This window comes from Globicephala melas, chromosome 8, assembly GCF_963455315.2.
Source record: "Globicephala melas chromosome 8, mGloMel1.2, whole genome shotgun sequence".
In the NCBI taxonomy this organism is placed as follows: domain Eukaryota; kingdom Metazoa; phylum Chordata; class Mammalia; order Artiodactyla; family Delphinidae; genus Globicephala; species Globicephala melas.
The window spans coordinates 59516142-59535473 of record NC_083321.1 but is presented as its reverse complement, the minus strand read 5'-3'; the positions used below and the strand labels follow the sequence as shown (position 1 = coordinate 59535473).

General features: G+C 40.8%; 1 protein-coding gene across 7 annotated transcripts in view; it reads left to right on the top strand.

Moving 5' to 3' along the window:
* Positions 1 to 7549: 7549 nt before the first annotated feature.
* Positions 7550 to 19332, top strand: part of PRCP (prolylcarboxypeptidase) — a 72853-nt gene continuing 61070 nt past the window's right edge. For 2 of the 7 annotated variants that reach the window (XM_070046167.1, XM_070046168.1), the window contains exons 1-2: positions 7550 to 7592; positions 9094 to 9276. In XM_070046167.1, coding sequence (XP_069902268.1) covers positions 9109 to 9276 — 168 coding nt within the window. In that variant the 5' untranslated portion in view covers positions 7550 to 7592; positions 9094 to 9108. The other 5 variants (XM_060303786.1, XM_060303785.2, XM_070046166.1 and 2 more) reach the window with 5 other exon arrangements.

The window sequence follows — 19332 nt, the reverse complement described above, 5'->3', positions numbered from 1 at the left end:
GTGTCCTCACAGTGGTCTGCAAAACAAAATAACCATGGGATGAATGGCAAATCTTTAATTGCATGTGTGTAATTCATTTCTTAGGAAAATCACTTAAACTTCACTGCAAAGTCAATAGATGTTTTTTTTTGTAGTAAATCTTAGTGTATTGGAAAACTAATTTTCTTTTTCTGTTTAATTAAGAAAATAAGATTTAAAACAGAGTAGTTCAAGCAAATATTCTGTTTTTGAATAAATGCTCCACCCCAGTAATTCAAGAAAGGTATCATTTAATTTCTTTCAACATCTTTATAAGAAGAGCTATATAGAACTTGCTTCCACTATTAATAGAAAGGAACTTAAATGAACTTACAGGAATGTTTAAAAGAAACGAAATTGGTGGGAAATAGTTCTTTTCAGCTGGAAAAAAAAATCACTTCATTAGATTTCAGTATGTACATTTCTACACAGCTTGAAGAGGGAAAAAAAGACAATTTAGAGTGTACAGATAGAAAAATAAAAATGTTGCATGGTCAAATGAGAGTTCAAAGTGCTTTATGAGCCTTGTATAAAACACGTCAGAGAAGTAAAACAATAAAATAGCAGTTCGCCTCTTTTATACTTTCCTTTTAAAAACTCAAATGTTGGTTTATCAAAATTTTTAAAATTGATTAGCTTATTTATAGCATAATATAAATGCTCTGAAATAAAAATCTCTGTACATGTTCAAGATAAAGCTATACCAATAAATTTTCATTTGTAAACACATGGCAAAAGCTTTCAATTTCTGCAAATGGGTGAAACTGTTTCTGAGACTGGCATCAGCAAATTTTGACAAAGTGTAAGTCATCAGTTTCAAAATCATAAAAGAATCTTTTAGGTATAGCTCCTCCTGAGGATGATCACGAATTTAGAAATGTGATTATGGAATGGGTATCTTAAAATGTTTCTAATCCTGTCTACCAATCAAAATATTCCTGTGAAAATAAAATCTTGCCACCTAAGGCAGTAAGATGGAAACGTACAAAGATTATAGATAAATGGATTTACATAAATCACCGATCTATGTTATTAAAGCGGGCATAGAAAAAAAAATCTAACTCTGCTTAATTCTTGTTGTTATCCTTGTTTTTGAACCCTTAGGTATACATGACTAATAAGGTTCTACCAAAAGCAGATATGTCTTCCTAGATTTGGCTGTCACTTTAGGCTACATGGCAATCTCTAAGGACAAGGTAGAGGAGGTGATACAGGATACAAGGAAAAGGCAGAAAGAAAAGGCCAGAGAACACTGCTATTTTTAGTGCTACTTACCTCAAGTTCCTTTTACCAATGCAACAAATGATGGAATGTATGTCAGCAAAGGCATCCTCCCTCTACACTTCCTCTAAAATCCAGTTTGGGGTAGGGTGTAACAAGGTGGTACACCTGCCTATGAGCTAGGAGAGATAAAACAGGGCAAAACTCCCTCCTGAAAATGTCGTCTTTTATCTGATTAAAATCTTGCAGTTTAGAATGAAGCCTCAATTCCTCACAATGCCTGTCAGGCCCTAGCTCATCTAGCCCCACCTCCTTGACCTCACCTTGTACCACTCACCCCCTTAATCACTGCACTTCAAGCCATGCTAGCTTTCTTTCTGCTCCTCAAACACACCAAATAATCTTTCTTAGGCTTCTGTGCTTACCTTTCTCTTTGTCTAAAATGCTCTTCCCTCAGTACTTCAAATAGCTGGCTCATTCTCATCCTTCAATCTTTAATGTTACCCCTTAGAGAGCCCCATTTCATCTCAGGTAAATACTTCCTTCCTCTTAGTTTCTATGATATCACACAGTTTACTCCTTCATGGTACTAATCGTGCTTGTGATATATGCAATCGTGAAAATTATATATCAGATGATACATGCTTACTTGTTTTTGTTGGTTCTACCCCCATTAATCTTAAAGTTTCATGAAGATGGAGACCTGGTCTATCATGTCACCTATAAATGAAAAACATATATAAGCAGAAATATTTGCGAATTAATTTCTAAATTAATTGTGCAAGCACTAACTGCTGTTATTTTTAAAGGAAGAAAGGTTAAATTGTCATTATTTAAGGGTTTACTGCCCTCTAGTGGAGAAATAAATAAATTTGAGAACTGAAATGAAAAAGGTCATTGAAGTATTTTTACTATTTGCGTTTCACTTGGTAAATTCCAGCAAATGGCTAAAAGACTTTCCATTCATTGGCTGGTGAAAAAAATGCAATAAGATCCTTTTAGACAGTCACTATTAGTTATTCCTTTTGTTATTTTCATAGTATTTCCTTATGATTCTTGTCATCTAGTTTGTTTTGCCTCTCTCTCTACTGCCTGACTTAAAGTATGTTGAATTAATGTTTGATGGATAACTGAATGAAGCATCAGGAATGAGCGAATATTAAAGTTAGGAAAACATGATCACAGACTTAGGAACAATTCCATATGTGGTATCTATTGCAGTTTATCTTTCTTCTTGATTTTATTGGGAAGGATGGTGATATTGCATTACATTACTTTCAGTTCCATCACGGTCAGCAAACCATATTCCAATTTAATAAGTCCAATATATTTACTTATGTATCAATCATTTATTGTACAGCTGATAAATACCAGGTGATGGGAATAATATAAGAGATGGACAAAATATACAAGGTCCCTACCTGGTCACTAGACTTATAGTGACCAATAATCACACCAAAAAACTGAAATTGTGGAAAATTCTATAAAGAAAAAGTACAGAATACCATGAGAAAATACAACAAGGGGACTGATCTAGTCTTAGCTTGGCGGGGATGGGGAGAAAGAGAATAGTTAGGCACACAGATAACCTTCTTTTAAAAAGTATTTTCTCTCAGAGTTGTCAGATTAAAGGTGATTTTTATTTCCATTTTAAATATTTCTTATTTAAATATTTTAAATATTTCATAAATGTATTACTTTTTAAATTAGAAAAATCAATAAATATAATAAAAACCTTGGGTCCTCTTAATCTCTCACATATAGAAGTAGAAACAGGAGAATGAGATGGAGAGAGAGGGAGAAAAGTATAAATGTTAGGGAATTAATTAGGACCTCAGTTGGCTGTTTTGACGGCCAGAGATTGCTCAAGTCAATGTCCAGGACTGAAGACTCTGATAGACTTATGCTTATGAAAATATGCTGGGTCCAGGTGGACATATTATAGTGCATTTTTAATTTAACATGGAATACTCTGGACTACTTGCTTTCTCTGTTTCTAGCCATGGGAGATGAACTATAATCCAAGATGCTTTACTAATTTATCACAAAAAATTACTGTCACAAGGAAGGAACTCATCTTAAGCCCATATCTTCTTTTGGATAAAACTAGATGTTAAAAAAAAACATATTAAGCTAAATTATAAACAAAGTTACTTGAAGAAGGGGCATTAGGTGAAGCAAATATTTAATGGAATCATGCTAACACAGGTGATGCACCCTTTTCACACTAGAGATGCTTTGGGTTCTCAAACTTTAGTGTGCATCAAAATGACTTGGAGGGACTGCTAAACCACAGATTTATGGGCCCCAATGTCAGAGTCTGATTTCATTAAGTCTGGGATGAGGGCCTGAGAATTTGCATGTCTCACAAGTTTCCAAATAAGGCTTACGTTGCCTACACGTGAAAACTACTATTAAGGCTTTTCAGCTTAATTCCCTCATTACCAAGTTTTTAGAAGGTAACTTAATAGCCTATAAAAAAATCACGCTCATATATGCACACACACTGATACAGTTTTTTCCTCCTTTGGACTAGATTAGAAAATCCAAAATAATTGGTCTACTAGAATAATTCTTCCTAAGTGTTAGATCATGGAGAAAAAATTTAATTAAGTATTTAATGTGAATTAGCCTATGGGGAGGGTGGTGAAAAGAAGTGTAAGATGTGGATTCTATTTTAATGAAGTTTATAACCTGGTTGGGCTCATAAATTCTTCTGAATGCTTTACAGTTCTCTCTCTTATACGATTATCTGATCCACTCAGAGAAATTAAGTAACTAATTAAAGGTCAAGAAGCAGGTAGCATCAGGTCTGGAATTCATACCTTCTGATGAGTAGCTCACCAGTCTTTCTAGTCCATTACATTGTTTGCTCAAGCTTCACACAAACTATTTGTATTTGTTTCAAGGCTGTGACCAAAGGATGAAATCACTCCTTTAAAAAACTACTCCCCACTTCTAATGGCATACAGAAAAGGAGATATGACTAACTCTTCTCCCTTTCTTCATTCCTTCCCAAACTGTTCTTGCTTTGCAAGAAAATCTTTGTCACTTTGCTGCTCTCAGATTTCCCGTTTCACATTTTACAGGACAGAGTCCTCAGCTATGGAAAGGGTGGGTATTCTGAGTTGCTTTATTAAGACTAACTAATGGTCTCCTCAAAGGGTACATACTTTGTCTAATTTTCTAAAGGCAGTCATAACAAGTCCCTGAGAAATGATTTTCTGACGTTAACATGAAAAATCTGGAAAGGGGAGAGGCAGGCAGGAGATAAGAAAATTAAATAAGCAAAAATCAGACAAAACCTCTTTTATTTGGAGAAATACTGGTGAAAAATATTTTTAAAACATTAGCCAGGAAAATCTTAGTGAGTATAATGCACAGTTTGTCCACTGCATTTATGATAGGTAAAGTACTATTCTAGGGATGGGGAAGGGAACAGGGTTACAGATAGAAAAAACAGGTTCTCTGTTCAAAGAATTTATAATCTATTGGCTAAGACAGACAATGTAGAACTACCAACAAAGTGACACAAAGGTACACAATATGTGTAAGTTCCAGACTTCCATATCTCAACTGCTTATCTGACAGCCAAATGTATTTGGATATCTCATAGTCATCTCAGGGCTTAATAGGCTAAAAAAAAAAAAATCTGAATTGTTAGTTTCCTTTCAAACCTCTTTAATAGTAATTTTCTCCATCTCAGTAAATGGCAGTACTCTCCAACTAGTAATTCAAGCCAGATACCCAGGAGTCAAGTCATCTTTCATTCCTTTCTTTCCCTCAAGTCCCACATCACATTCATCAGTCTTTTTTGACACCCTTCAGTCTATTTCCGCATCTAAAAACCATCATTCTGGGACTTCCCTGGTGGCACAGTGGTTAGGAATCCGCCTGCCAATGCAGGGGACACGGGTTCGAGTCCTGGCCCGGGAAGATCCCACATGCCGCGGAGCAACTAAGCCCGTGCGCCACAACTACTGAGCCTGCACTCTAGAGCCCGTGTGCTGCAACTGCTGAGCCCACGTGCCACAACTACTGAGGCCCGCATGTTCTTGGGTCCATGCTCAACAAGAGAAGCCACTGCAATGAGAAGCCCGCACACCGCAACAAAGAGTAGCCCCTGCTCGCCGCAACTAGAGAAAGCCCACGCAAAGCAAGGAAGACCCAACGCAGCATAAATAAATAAATAAATAAATAAGAACCGTCATTCACTCTTCCCCTAATATATTCTACCACCAGCTTAATCCAAACCACCATCATCTCCTGCTTATGCTGCTGTATTAGAATCCTAACTGTGTGATCTGGTCCCTGAACATTTCTCCAGACTCATCTCATAAAACTGTTCTTTCTGAACATGATCCAGCCACACTGGTCTTTTTTTAGGTTCTTGAACACTAAGATGCCAAGCTCTTTCCTGCTTTAAGGTCTTGGCATAACCTATTCACTCTGGAATGTTCTTCCTTTCTTCTGTTGCATGGCTGTCTTTTAGGTCTCAATTTAACTGTCAACTCCTCAGAGAGGCCTTCTCAGACCAACCCAAATCAAACAAATTCCACTTTACTCTTCTTAAGTCCACCCATAAAAGGTTTAAGTTCCATTAGAACAGGAATCTAGGACTGCCCTGGTGGCATAGTGGTTAAGAATCCGCCTGCCAATGCAGGGGACATGGGTTCGATCCCTGGTCTGGGAAGATCCCACATGCTGCGGAGCAACTAAGCCCGTGCGCCACAACTACTGAGCCCGCGCACCTAGAGCCTGTGCTCCACAACAAGAGAAGCCACCGCAATAAGCCCGTGCACTGCAATGAAGAGTAGCCCCCACTGCCCACAACTGGAGAAAGTTTGCGTGCAGCAACGAAGACCCAATGCAACCAAAAATAAAAATAAAATTAAAAAAAAAAAGAAAGAACAGGAATCTCACATCTTGGTCACCATTGTAATCCTAGTACCTAGCAGTTCTTGGAACAGAGAAGGGAGGCATTTAAAAACTATCTGTAGAATGAGTAACTAACTACTGGGTGCTTTGTGACCCAATCTTGCAGGGTTAGGAAAGGCTTCTTAACTTAGAAGGCTTCATAAACGGAGACCCAAGGAATGAGTAAGAATTAGCTGTGTTGGTGATGGGATTTAGAAGAGGTCTGGAGGTGAGGGATAATGGTGCATTTGAGGAACTCAGAAAGACAAGAAGGGCCCTGTGAACCATGTTAAACTCAAACCTGAGGGCAAATAGGAGGGGCTGAAGGAAAGGTTTTTAATGGGGCATGCCAGATCAGATTTGTGCTTTATCAGCCTCCAATGTGGTGTCTGGATTGAAATGTAACAGGATTGAAAGAAGAAGAACCAGCTGGGAGGCTACTGGCATAGTTATGTAGTAGTCGTGCTGAACCAAAGTAATGACAGTAAAAGTGGCGAGAAGTGTATGGATCTGAGATATTCAAGAGGCTGGTATGACTGGCTGGATGTGAGAGATAAGAAAGGCACCTAGAAAACTTTCAAGTTTCCCAAGGGGGAGGGGGAATAGGGGAGAAAAGGATTACGAGTTTGGGATTAGCAGAGGCAAACTATTATATATAGAATGGATAAACAACAAGGTCCAACTGTACAGCACAGGGAACGATATTCAATATCTTGTGATAATCCATAATGGAAAAGAATATGAAAAAGAATATATGTGTATAACTGAGTCACTGTGCTGTACAGAAGAAATCAACACAACATTGTAAATCAAGTATACTTGAATAAAATTTTTTTTTTAAAAAAGTAAACTTTCAAGTTTCTGGTTTGAGCACACTGCTCAGTTAAGCTCTTTCCCTCTGGGTCGTCAAAGCAGTTTGGAAAAGCCAGCTGCCTACTTATCTCCGAGCACCTCAAAAGTCGCAAGTAGCACCTTTTCCTCCCTGTATGTCCGGTTCCAGACGCTCACCCGTGTCCACCTGATGGCACATACAAAAGCTAGCTGAGTGACTGCAGCAGCACCGTCTCAAATTAAAATAATTGACCTTCTTACTCTTTTACGCTCATAACCGCCCTTTTCTAGAAGAGACTGACTCCTGAAAAAACAACATAGAATGCACTGAGTCTCACTCAGAACGACGTTAAGGGTCTCGTTAGGAGTCTCCGGCCCTTGCTCCCCGAGAACCTCCTCTCCCAGCTCCTCACCTGAGGCACAGGACGGGGATCCTTGCCCGGGCGAAGCACAGTGACGCAGATCCACAAGACTCAGCGGAAAACGAGCGCCCTCCAATTGAATCTCCCGCGCTTCCTTCCGCCGGAAGTGACGCTATAGCCGTCCTTCCTCAGAGCCAATCAGAAGAAGGAGCCGCCGATGGTGGAGATTTAGCACAACAGCCTGTGAGCTTTTGCGGATGACCGTTTTTGTCAGACAGGGTTTGACGAAGGTTCTTTACCGACTGGGGGAGCACTAGTACAGTCTGTACAGTTGGTTCTCGGGTAGCGTTGAGCCAGCTGGGCGTAGGGACCCCAGGAAGGGGTGGGGGTGGGCGGGAGCGCCCCTTGGACCGGCGTTCAGCGGGCTGACTGGAAGGAGAAGCGGACGTGGGTGCTGGGGGAGCCGCGAAGACAAAAGGGGCCTCTGCCGGCCAGGGATGGCACTGCCGGGGGGCGGGGGGAGGGGAAGGCGGGGCTTGAATAGGTTGCGGGTTGCCGGAAGAAGAAAGGAGGCGTAACGTGGAAGAAGGGCCCTGGATCTAGTGGGATTCCCGGGCGACCTCCGTTGTCGGTGAGGGATGGCCTGTGTGGGCTACACGGAGGTTTGGGGTGACCCACCAACAGAGTACCATAGGAGGTGGTTAGGCTGACATCATGGAGGTGGGGTGCAAAGGAGCCACACTCAGCGGTCTGCGAAGCCAGTGCTCCACCGCCTCCTGAGTGACCTAGTGCAAGTCCCAGCACCTCTCGAGTTTCCTCAGTTTCCTCAGCTATAAATGGGAATAACAATCATACAGGACCCACAAAATAGGTGGGATGGTTGAGTTAGATGAGATGGTGTGCCACTAAGCCTAGTGCTGTAGTGAACCATCAATATATTGTCATGGTACTGCCCACTGGGAAAAAAAGAAAAAGCACAGAGTGAGAGTTGTGAGTTAACTTTTATTGGGGACAAAATGAGGACTAGAGCCCGAGAGACAGCATCTCAGATAGCTCTGTGGAGCTGCTCCAAAGAGGTAGGGGGGAAGGTCAGTGTTACGTATGATTTTAGTGAAAGGGGGTATGCACAGTCAAGCACACATTTTGGCAGAGGCTAGCTGCTAGTCACAAGGAGCAGATGTCACCATTGATGATCTTAGTGCTTTTCTAGATATGAGAAGATGCAAGAATTTGGGCTCATAAAACCTCCTGAAACTATATCTGAAAGGCCTGACCTGCCAGTTTTTCCCAGAGCACAGAGTGCCTCATTCCTGATCACCCTGAACTCCTTTTAGGGTGTGTTGAAGGTCAAGGCTGCAGTGGCTAGTGACTTAATCCTTGTAGAGGCTGATGGCAAGTACCAATTTTTAGTTGGCTATACTATTATCGATATTATTACTATTATATGGAATTTGTGGAGGACAAGGCTGTGGCAATGGAATTAGAGTGCGACCGGAATAAAGGTGGACTCTAAAGAGGGGATGGTACAAGAGAGAAGTAAAATCTGGTGGCACCTTCTGGGACGGGGACGGGGACAGGGTCTGTATGGCTTGGGCGACCCGGGTTTGTGCGGAGTTGCTGAGGGGCGGGGTGTGGCTTTGGGTTTCCCCCGGGGAGGAGGAGCTTGTCTGCCGCGGGCGGAGCTGCGGGCGGGCCCGGCTCGGGCTGCGCGCATCTGCCAGTCTCACTTTTACCCTCTCTGCAGCAGCCAGCCTGAGCCATGGGGCGTCGCTCCCTCCTGCTCCTGCTCCTGGCTTTCCTGACTCCTGGGGCCGCCACACCCGTACCGCCGGCCCTGAGGGCCCTCAGCAGCCTGCACTTGTCAACCAGCTTCAGATCCCGTCCCGCTGTTGCCATGAAGTACTCGATTCACTACATCCAACAGAAGGTAAGGGGGAAGGGGTTTGGGGTGGCGGAGCGGGTGGCGAGGACTGGCTTCGTGGTTCCCAGGCACCAGAGCTCACCTGAAATTTCGGACCCCTAATGCCTAGGACTTGTCTGAACTTTGGCTTACACTTTACAGATGGTGGCCCCAGGTCCCCAGTCTGTTTAAATTCTGTCCTCCCATTACCAATGATTTATTATCAGTTCTGGCTCTACACTCTCTTCTGTGATTGGCCACAGCAGTGACTCCAACGCCTTCTGCTTCCAGAGGCTACCCTAATGAAAACTCCTTTGGCCTCCCGCCAAATTCAAATTATTTAATCCCAACTCTGGCACCTACTTCAAGGTGACAGTCATCCTTTGTCCCAAAGCAGCCCCTAAATTCAAACTTCCAATATCTTATTAGATAATATCTAGTATTTATTCAACCTAAATTACCAGCCTGTTGTCTCATGTTCAGCTCAGAGTTGATTTTGTAGACCTTTTTAAATTTTTTTATTTTTTAAAAATAATTAATTATTTTATTTTTGGCTGTGTTGAGTCTTCGTTGCTGCATGCGGGCTCTCTCTAGTGATGGCGAACGGGGGCTACTCTTTGTTGTGGTTCGCGGGCGTCTCATTTCGGTGGCTTCTCTTGTTGTGGAGCATGGGCTCTAGGTGCGCGGGCTTCAGTAGTTGTGGCACGTGGGCTCAGTAGTTGTGGCTCGCGGGCTCTAGAGCGCAGGCTCAGTAGCTGTGGCACACGGGCTTAGTTGCTTTGCAGCATGTGGGATCTTCGCGGACCGGGCCTTGAACCCGTGTCCCCTGTGTTGGCAGGCGGATTCTCAACCACTGCGCCACCAGGGAAGCCCCGTGTAGCCCTTTTATTTAGAGTTTTTAACCTTCCCTGTTCTCCGTGAAACTGAACATATATGTAGCTCACACTTGTAAAAGAAGTTGTAGGATTTTCTCAAGATTTGGGGAGGGGGGTGGGGGTGAGCATCTCTATAGTTCTGAAGCCTGAGTTTAGGGGTTTAAGGTAGGCATAATGCCTTTGTGCTTGGCTGAAGCATGAGGTAGGTATTCCTTGAGAAGCCTGGATGAAGAAGTACATCCTGTGTGAAATGACAGGATCCCTTACAGTTCTGTATTTCTGGGAGCCTGTGAAAAGATAGGCAAAGATTTGGGAAAGGTTGGGATTAGAAGTGCAAGAGTCTGAGGTTTGGCTTTAGGAGTCAAATAGACCAGGATTCCAATCTACTACCTCTGTGACCTTGGGAAGTTTCAAGTACTTCTCTGTGCCCAATTTCTAGATCTCCAGAGGATTTGGTGATGGTTAAATGAGAGCAGATCACATGTCCCTAGCAGAGTATCTGGCCTCAAGTAGGGACTTATTAAACTCATGGTTACTGACCTATGAATTCTGAATAGGAATTTGAGATAGAGGGATGGTGTGAACTTATAGAATAATTTGTAAGAAATTGTTTTTAACCCAGAAATTTAGAAATTGTTTTTAACCCAGAAATTTAGAGATTATGAGGAAGAGAAAGCATTCTAGTTTTAGCAGGAGTACTAGGAAACAGGGGTCTTTTTCTTAGGCAACTCTCTAGGCTACAGTTTCCTCATTTGTAAATTGAGAGATCTGGACAAGGACCAGTGTGTTTCACATTTTACTGAGGAAAATTAAGGGCTCTTTATGGAGCTGTCTCAAAGGGATGGGGAATACCTAACTTGGAATCCAAGTTAGGGTACCCCAGAACTCCCTCTCTCCCTGACCTCTTTCAGCCTGAACTTTATGTTTTTATCTGTTTTATATACTGGGATATTGCAGAGTTCCATAATTAAAGTGAAATTGAAGGGGAACTATTGGAATGAAGATCTCTACAATCCTTTTAGGAATGATGAGAGAGAACTATCAGCAGAAAAGCGGGGTAGGGAATGAAAGGGTAGAAGAGACTGAATGATCTCTTAGGTCCTAATTTATATTCCTTCACTGTGGATTCCTTTCTTGACCACTTCACTCTTTAGATATATAAGTTGAGGCCAGTTCTTTTTCCATTTTTGGTGATTTATAAGATCTGGCCTTAGCCATGTTTTGCCCTCTGGTTTATATTTAGTTCATATTTTAGGACACAGATTCTACAAATGTTTTATTACCATGATAATTTTCTTTACATCAACTCCAATTGAGTTTTATTTCATTTTTTTGAGAAAAACTTTCACAAATGTATTTGTTGCATAATAATGGTTTTATAGTAATTGCCAACTTTTCTGGACCACAGATTTTTAGTTGGGACTGAAAAGTATGTGTAAACTCAACTTTAATTTTTTTAGTTAGAGCACATGAAATACTTTTATGCCTTTTAATAATAAACAGTTATTATTATAACTAAGGTTTAGTTTTTTTATTTTTATTTTTTTTTGCGGTGTGCAGGCCTCTCACTGTTGTGGCCTCTCCCGTTGCGGAGCACAGGCTCCGGACGCGCAGGCTCAGTGGCCGTGGCTCACGGGCCCAGCCGCTCTGCGGCATGTGGGAACTTCCCGGACCGGGGCATGAACCTGTGTCCCCTGCATTGGCAGGTGGACTCTCAACCCCTGCGCCACCAGGGAAGCCCCTAAGGTGAAGTTTTTATTCAAGGTTTAATTTTCATCAAACATTAAAATAATTTTATTTATCTGTGGTTATATCTGTCCAGCTGACCAAGCGATTCCCAGCTGTCCTTATATGCACATAAGCTCCATGAATGGTCTTGGTAAAAAAGCTGAACCCTCCTTCATAACTCTGATTACTTGCAGAATGAAGGGCCAAGTCCTTGGTATTGTTCCTCATTTCATAACCCCAGCTGGTCTTTCAGCTTCATATCCTGCCATAGGCCCCCGCCTCCCCGCGCCTTCCCTGTACACATATACTTTTAGCAACATAGAACATAGAATTGAAGTTGACTGTGTCAGAAATTGTGTCTGGAATACCATCCCTCTTCTCCGCTAGTTAAACTCATACCTCTATCCCAGCTGAAATGTCACCTCTTCTGTCTGAAATACCATCCGTCTTCTCTGCTAGTTAAACTCATACCTCTATCCCAGCTGAAATGTCAACTTTCTTGACTTTAGTTGGTCTTTTTTCACATGTACTATTTTGTATGTGTCTCCTCAGCTAGATAGCACTGTCCAGTACCCAGAAGAGCCCATAAAAATATAAAGTACAAAATAAATATTTGTTGAGGGAGTGAATGGATGACTATCCAATGAAAACCCAAACAAAGCAAAGTCTACCATTATTTAATTGACACAAATCATTTTTTGTTTATTTTTCTTTTTATCTTTTAATTCTGTTCCTTACCAATTATATTTTCTTTTCTTTCAGCGTCTTCAAATGTTGTTGATTTAGTAGGAATATTTGATATCTTTTATCCAAAATAACTGAATCAGGAGACCAGACAAAGGATAAGCACATCACTCGGGCACATCAAGGCTCTGGGTACATGTGTGATGCCAGTGTTGTAAAAGGCTCCTTGGGATGCATGGCTTGTGGTTATGAGGTTTCCCTGCTCTTCATTACCCTCCTACTCCCACCCGAGCCCCTCTGACTGGAATGTGAATCCTGAGGGCATTTTTCTATGTGATGTAGTGAGGAAGGAGAATGAGTCCTTTCAGGCTGTCATTTTCCTCACTGGTGAAAGTAGAAATCAGTGTTTACTGAATTAGTCAGGGTTCTCTAGAGAAACAGAATCAATAGGATGTGTCTGTGTGTGTGTGTGTGTGTGTGTGTGTGTGTTTATGTATATCTTTCTCCACAGAGAGAGATTGATTAATTTTAAGAACTTGGTTCATGTGATTGGTGAGCCTTGTAAGTCCAAAATCTGCAGGGTTGGCCAGTGCGCTGGAGACCCCGGGAAGAGTTGCAGTTTGAATCCAAAGGCAGTCAATTTGCATAATTCCTTGCTCAGGAGAGGTCAGTCTTTTTTTTTTTTTTTTTTTGGCGGTACGCGGGCCTCTCACTGTTGTGGCCTCTCCCGTTGCAGAGCACAGGCTCCAGACGCGCAGGCTCTGGACACGCAGGCTCAGCGGCCATGGCTCACGGGCCCAGCCGCTCCATGGCATGTGGGATCTTCCCGGACCGGGGCACAAACCCGTGTCCCCTGCATCGGCAGGCGGACTCTCAACCACTGTGCCACCAGGGAAGCCCCAGTCTTTTTTACTGTTTGGGCCTTCACCTGACTGGATGAGACCCACCCACGTTATGAAGGGTGAAGCTGCTATACTCGAAGTCCACTGATTTAAATGTTAATCCCATCCAAAAAACATCTTCACAGAAACATCTAAAATGTTTGACTATTTTGGACACCATGGCTCAGCTGAGTTGACATGTAAAATTCACCATTACATCTACCAAGGTTGTTGTGAGGGTTAAATATGGTAATTCAGGAAAGCACATGCATGGTGCCTGGAACATTAGGAAATTAAGGAACTTAAGAGAGTAAATGCTGGTTCCTCCCCTGCTCTCTCTTAAAACCACACTCTCTGTAGTGCTATACCTTTCAGGTTGATCCAGATGCTGACAGTTGTGGTAATGTCTGTTCTAGAAACCTAGTGGTCAGTCATCTACACTCAACTATTCTTATTTAACTACTGAGCAGTGTTTATGTGAGAGCTCTGCATCTTGGCCCAGCATTGAACTCATGGCTGCTGACTCCTGCAGGGCCTTCCCACAGCTCCTTCCTTATCTACTGTGAGACCATCACAGTGGACTAAGCTATTTTGATTTATGTATGTCCCTTACAGTTCTACTTTCAATTCCTTTTCTGGGTTTCCCTTTCTTGTCATGGTGGCCCTGATGTCTAGTAAAATGGAGCTGTGTCAGGCCTCTTGGAAGGGCCTATTGCTTTTTCTCCTCCTCGTCCTCTTTTCATTTTTCCCTTCTTCTCTTTTTCTTATTGGTTCATCTGTTGATGGCCTTCCCCTGAGGCCTGGAGCATACCGTCACAAATATTATGTGAATTCTGAACTGATTTCTGTTTTCGCTCACAGAATCATTGTCAGAAGGGGTCATTGTAGTCCACCCCTTAGATATGATGAATTGACTGTGATCAGAATTATGGAGGGTTAAGAACTTGATGGAGCTTGAATACCATACAGGTTTGAGAATGAATTCTGTTTCTAACACTACCTGAGTAACTTCAGACAAGTTACTCTGAGCCTCCATTTTTATAATCAGCCAAATAGGGATAATTATACTACTCATCTCACAGACTTCTTGTGAAATGAGCTGATATGTGTAAAGTGCTTATCAGGCACAGTTTAGATCACTTGGTAAACACTCAATAAATGGTAAATGTTATTTTTATTTTATCTTGCAGTTTCTTAATATGGCTTTTAACTTACCTCCTCTCCACTCAGAATAAAATATTTAAGTCATTCCTTGTCATACCTAAAATAATTATTCTTGAAAATCTTTGTGAATTCTTTTCTGTTACATAAGTAGTACATATGTGTCTTTTTACCAGTGGGATATAATATAGTACACTTGTAAATAAGGCATAGAAATTAATTGTTTTCCTCACTTGAAATCATTTTCTTTCACATAAGACTGATATATAAAGAAAGTCATCTGAAGCTATTTCTATTTTTTTTCTATGCTATTTTGAGTTTTGGTAAATTGTGGAGGGGAAAATATATGATAATAAATGTATCCTTTTAGGTTTTTGCAAATACCATCTCTTCTTGATAATAATACTAAATCTAACCTGTCTTTCTGATAGAAGAGTTTTGAATATTTTATCAGTTAATGCTAAAATGTAATTTCAGCAAAAATTTTAGATTTTGTACTGTCATGTTTGTATCCATTCAGCATACAGGGACTTTGTGCTTTAGCCACATAAAACACATTTTCAAAATTTGAGTGCTAGTATCAGCCCTGCCACTAACTTGTGTTAATATTGATACCTTGGGCAAATTGCTTCGCTCTAGATCTCAGTGTACTAATATGTAAGATAAGAAGATTAGATCTGCTGATCTCTGATGCATCTGTAATTCTGTTCACAACTGCCTCCTGTCTATAGGGCATTATATCAGGAGCTGTGGAGATGTAAGCACAAGTTCTATTTTTTGCCCTACCCATTAATTGCCTTCGGTAAATCAGACCTAAACAATTTTTCCATGTCAACTTTGAATAAGATACAGACTCAAATCATGTAAAATGTTTTTTAAATTAAAAATTAGCTCTCCCACTGATACCATATTTATAACATAGAACATTGTATTTATGTTTATGATTTTAAAGTTTGCTTGGTTGAAGGTGGATTGGAGAAGAAAGAAGAATCAGAGGTAAGAAGAATAACTGATGATATGTGTTATTTGTTTTCCTTCCCAGTGCCTTGCATGGTACCCTCTACATAGTATTTCTTAATAAAGATTTTTTGAATAGAAAAAATTGACTATAAGTTAAAATGAATATGGAGTAAGGGGGGAGAGTAAATTGAAATATGCAGTGCATAAGTGTCTAATGCATTAATAATAATAATAATCTGCTACCATTTATTGAAATATTTATATGCTCTAGATACTGTGCTAAATACTTAATAGACATTCACTTATTTAATCCCTATAGCCATCCTACAAGGTAGATGCTATTATTGTCCAGCTTTATAGGTGAGAGAACTATCATACAGAGAGGTTAAGTTACATGTTCAAGGTAAACCACTTATCTGTACCATTTTGTTTTTCTAAAAATAAACTCATGAGTTCTAAAATGAATGTCATTACCCTGCTTGTTGTAGTAAGCAGGATAGGCTAGGTTGTGCTGCAGTAACAAAACTCCAAAATTTCAGTGATTTAACCCAATAGAAATTTGTGGCTCACAGTGTATTTCCATTCAGGTGAGCAGAGGGTTCTGCTCATTACATTCACTTAGAGACTGAGGGTCTGATAGAGGCTTCCTCTCAATTTATGCTTTCACGATCAATGTAGCAGTGGAGAAAGAACATAGAAGGCTTCTGCTAGCATGTAAATGCTCCAGCCTGGAAATGATAGGTCACTTCCTTTCATAAGTCATTGGCCAGAACAGGTTACATTGCTTTCTCTAACCACAGGGTGGGGAGACAAAAAGTATTGACTCTGGAGTGCCTAGAAGGAGAGAAGGCACTAAAGACTGCCATACTTAATCAGTCACTTACTCACCTACCCATCCACTTACTCAATGTTTATCTAATTCCTTTTATATTTCAAGCACCAGGTTAGGTCCTGGGGAGGCAGAGATGATTACATCCTGGAGGACTTCACGTTACATTTTTTGACCATTCCAATAGCACATACTTAAGTTGTATCTGAAAAATATGGAAAAGCACTAATAAATTTGTAACGTCTTGGCATTTATTTGATGTTACAGAAAAACCCGAACGAACATTTTGGCCAACCCAATATATGGCTGCAGCTCACAGATTGCTTCAAAAAATAGCCCTAAAGTGAGGCTGGTCTACTTAGTATTTTCTTGCTCAGCTTACCATCATCATATATATGTACATATACACATATATGTACACATTGAAGCACATAATAAAAAAGGGAATTAATTTATTCATATTGTCATTCAGTAATTAAAAATAATTGTTTTGGGGCTTCCTTGGTGGCGCAGTAGTTGAGAGTCCGCCTGCCGATTCAGGGGACACGGGTTCGTGCCCCGGTCCGGGAAGATCCCACATGCCATGGAGCAGCTGGGCCCGTGAGCCATGGTAGCTGAGCCTGTGCGTCCGGAGCCTGTGCTCCGCAACGGGAGAGGCCACAGCAGTGAGAGGCCCGCGTACCGCAAAAAAAAATAATAATAATTGTTTTGCTTTTTTTTTTTAATAAAACAAACAATATATAGATTTATACAAAAAATCTTACTCGTGCTTTGTAGGTATTAGATAATTGTCCATCAAAACAGGAAAATTCTGCATTGATAATATATATTTTATTGGGGAATATATAAAAATCTTTTTTTCTTCTAGTTCACAATTTAAGAAAAGTCCTAGTTATTGTTTATGAGCAGCGAACAATGAAATTTATCGATTATCTAATCTGGGCCAGATATTATGCTAAAATCTTTTACATACTGGTTAATTATTACAATCACTTTTAAAAATAGATGGCTTCATTGAGGTTCATATAGGCTAAATATCTCGATCAAGCTATTAAGGGAGAATATTGTGAGTTATATTTTAATCTGTTGCTTCCAAGATCTATGACCTTTCATTCAGTTGACACCATGATGCCTCTATGTTGTAAGCAGTAGTAACAAAACTCACATCTCTGTATCTATTTATATTCCACATTCAGTCTTTACAACAATCCTGTGAGGTAGATATCATCCTCATTTTTAGATGTGAAACTACCAAGGTTCAAAAAGATCAAAGAAGGAAACATCCAAAATATCCTACTTGTAAATCTACTGGTTTTTCACTGTAAATATATCATTGTAAGTGATTTGTGGTGTATCCATTAAATGGAATATTATTACCTGTTAAAAATGATGGTCTTGAAGTATATCTGATGATGTGGAAAAATAGTCATGAATTAATGATGTGAAAAAAACAAAATGGAAAACTGAATGTACAATGTATTTCCAGATTCATTTACTCAATTTTTTTTAAGTGCCTACTATGTGCCAGGCACTATTCTAGGCAGTGGGGAAAGAGCATTAAAAGCATTGGGAAGAGCAAGTACAAAAACCATGAGGTAGGTGTGTGCCTGATGGGAAAAACTGCAAGGAGGCCAGTATGGCTGGAGGGATGTGCCCAAGGGAGAGAGTAGTAGGGGATGAGGACAGTGAGGAGGAGAGAGAATGTACATACTCCTCTAGTAGAGAAGGAAGGCAAATGAACTAGGGAAATAGAGTTTGACTGCAGGGCCGTTGTGAAGTCTCATGCAAGTTAGTAAGACCACATGACATGGCTGTATGTTTCTATAGCTACATTTAGTTTCTTGGGTATGGGTGTGGGGTTGGTGGAGAATTCTTTTCAACTAGGATTTTGCCCTTTTGCCAAATGAGTAAAACAAAATGAGAGAGAGACATGGAAGCTGAGGGGTGTATCCAAAGGAGTTATGGACCACAGAATTTAAGCCAAGTAGGGAGGTGAGTGAGGATGGGGTGAGGGACAGTGAAAAGGTGGATAATGTGAGGTTGAAGGATTTGGAGAATCATAGTAGAAGAGGGAATGAGCTGGAAAGATAGAGGAAGTAGAATGCTTAAAATTGAGGGTGTGGCAGGATTACAGTTACTGGGAGTGACAAGGTCTAGGGTTTGACCATGGGTTAGTGACCAAGGTAGGTGAAGGACAAGGTCCTTGGAGGAGAGGAGCAAAAGGAACTAAAGGGCCAAGATACTGAAGTCACTAAGAGTTTTTTTTTTTTTTTTTAGTAAGTATTTATTTATTTATTTATTTATTTTTGGCTGTGTTGGGTCTTCATTTCTGTGCGAGGGCCTTCTCTAGTTGTGGCAAGCAGGGGCTACTCTTCATCACGGTGCACGGGCCTCTCACTATCACTGCCTCTCTCATTGCGGAGCACAGGCTCCAGACACGCAGGCTCAGTAGTTGTGGCTCACGGGCCCAGTTGCTCCGCGGCATGTGGGATCTTCCCAGACCAGGGCTCGAACCCGTGTCTCCTGCATTGGCAGGCAGATTCTCAACCACTGCACCACCAGGGAATCCCATCACTAAGAGTTTTGAAAGGAGTTACGTTGGAGCGACAGTGAACAAGGAGCTAAAATCTTCAAGGCATGAAGGGAAGTGAACCAGGGGTCAGTAGATGATTGTAGTGAGAAGGGTAGTGGGGTGTTATAGTTTGATGACATAATATTTAAAGGTAGCGAATTGGGGAAGACGGAGGAAGAATTAGGAACAATGGAAATACCTATTCCACCTCCAGACCCAGTGGTGGGAGAGGTTTGAGAGAAAAATCAACTACCAATTGAGAGGGTCAGATATGTTTAACAATATGTTTATAGCTGCACAGAGAAAGAGTAGAAGAAAATATACTAAAATAGTAACAATGGTGGAAAGATGTGTGATGTTTCATTTTATTCTTTATACTTTTCTGTATTTTTC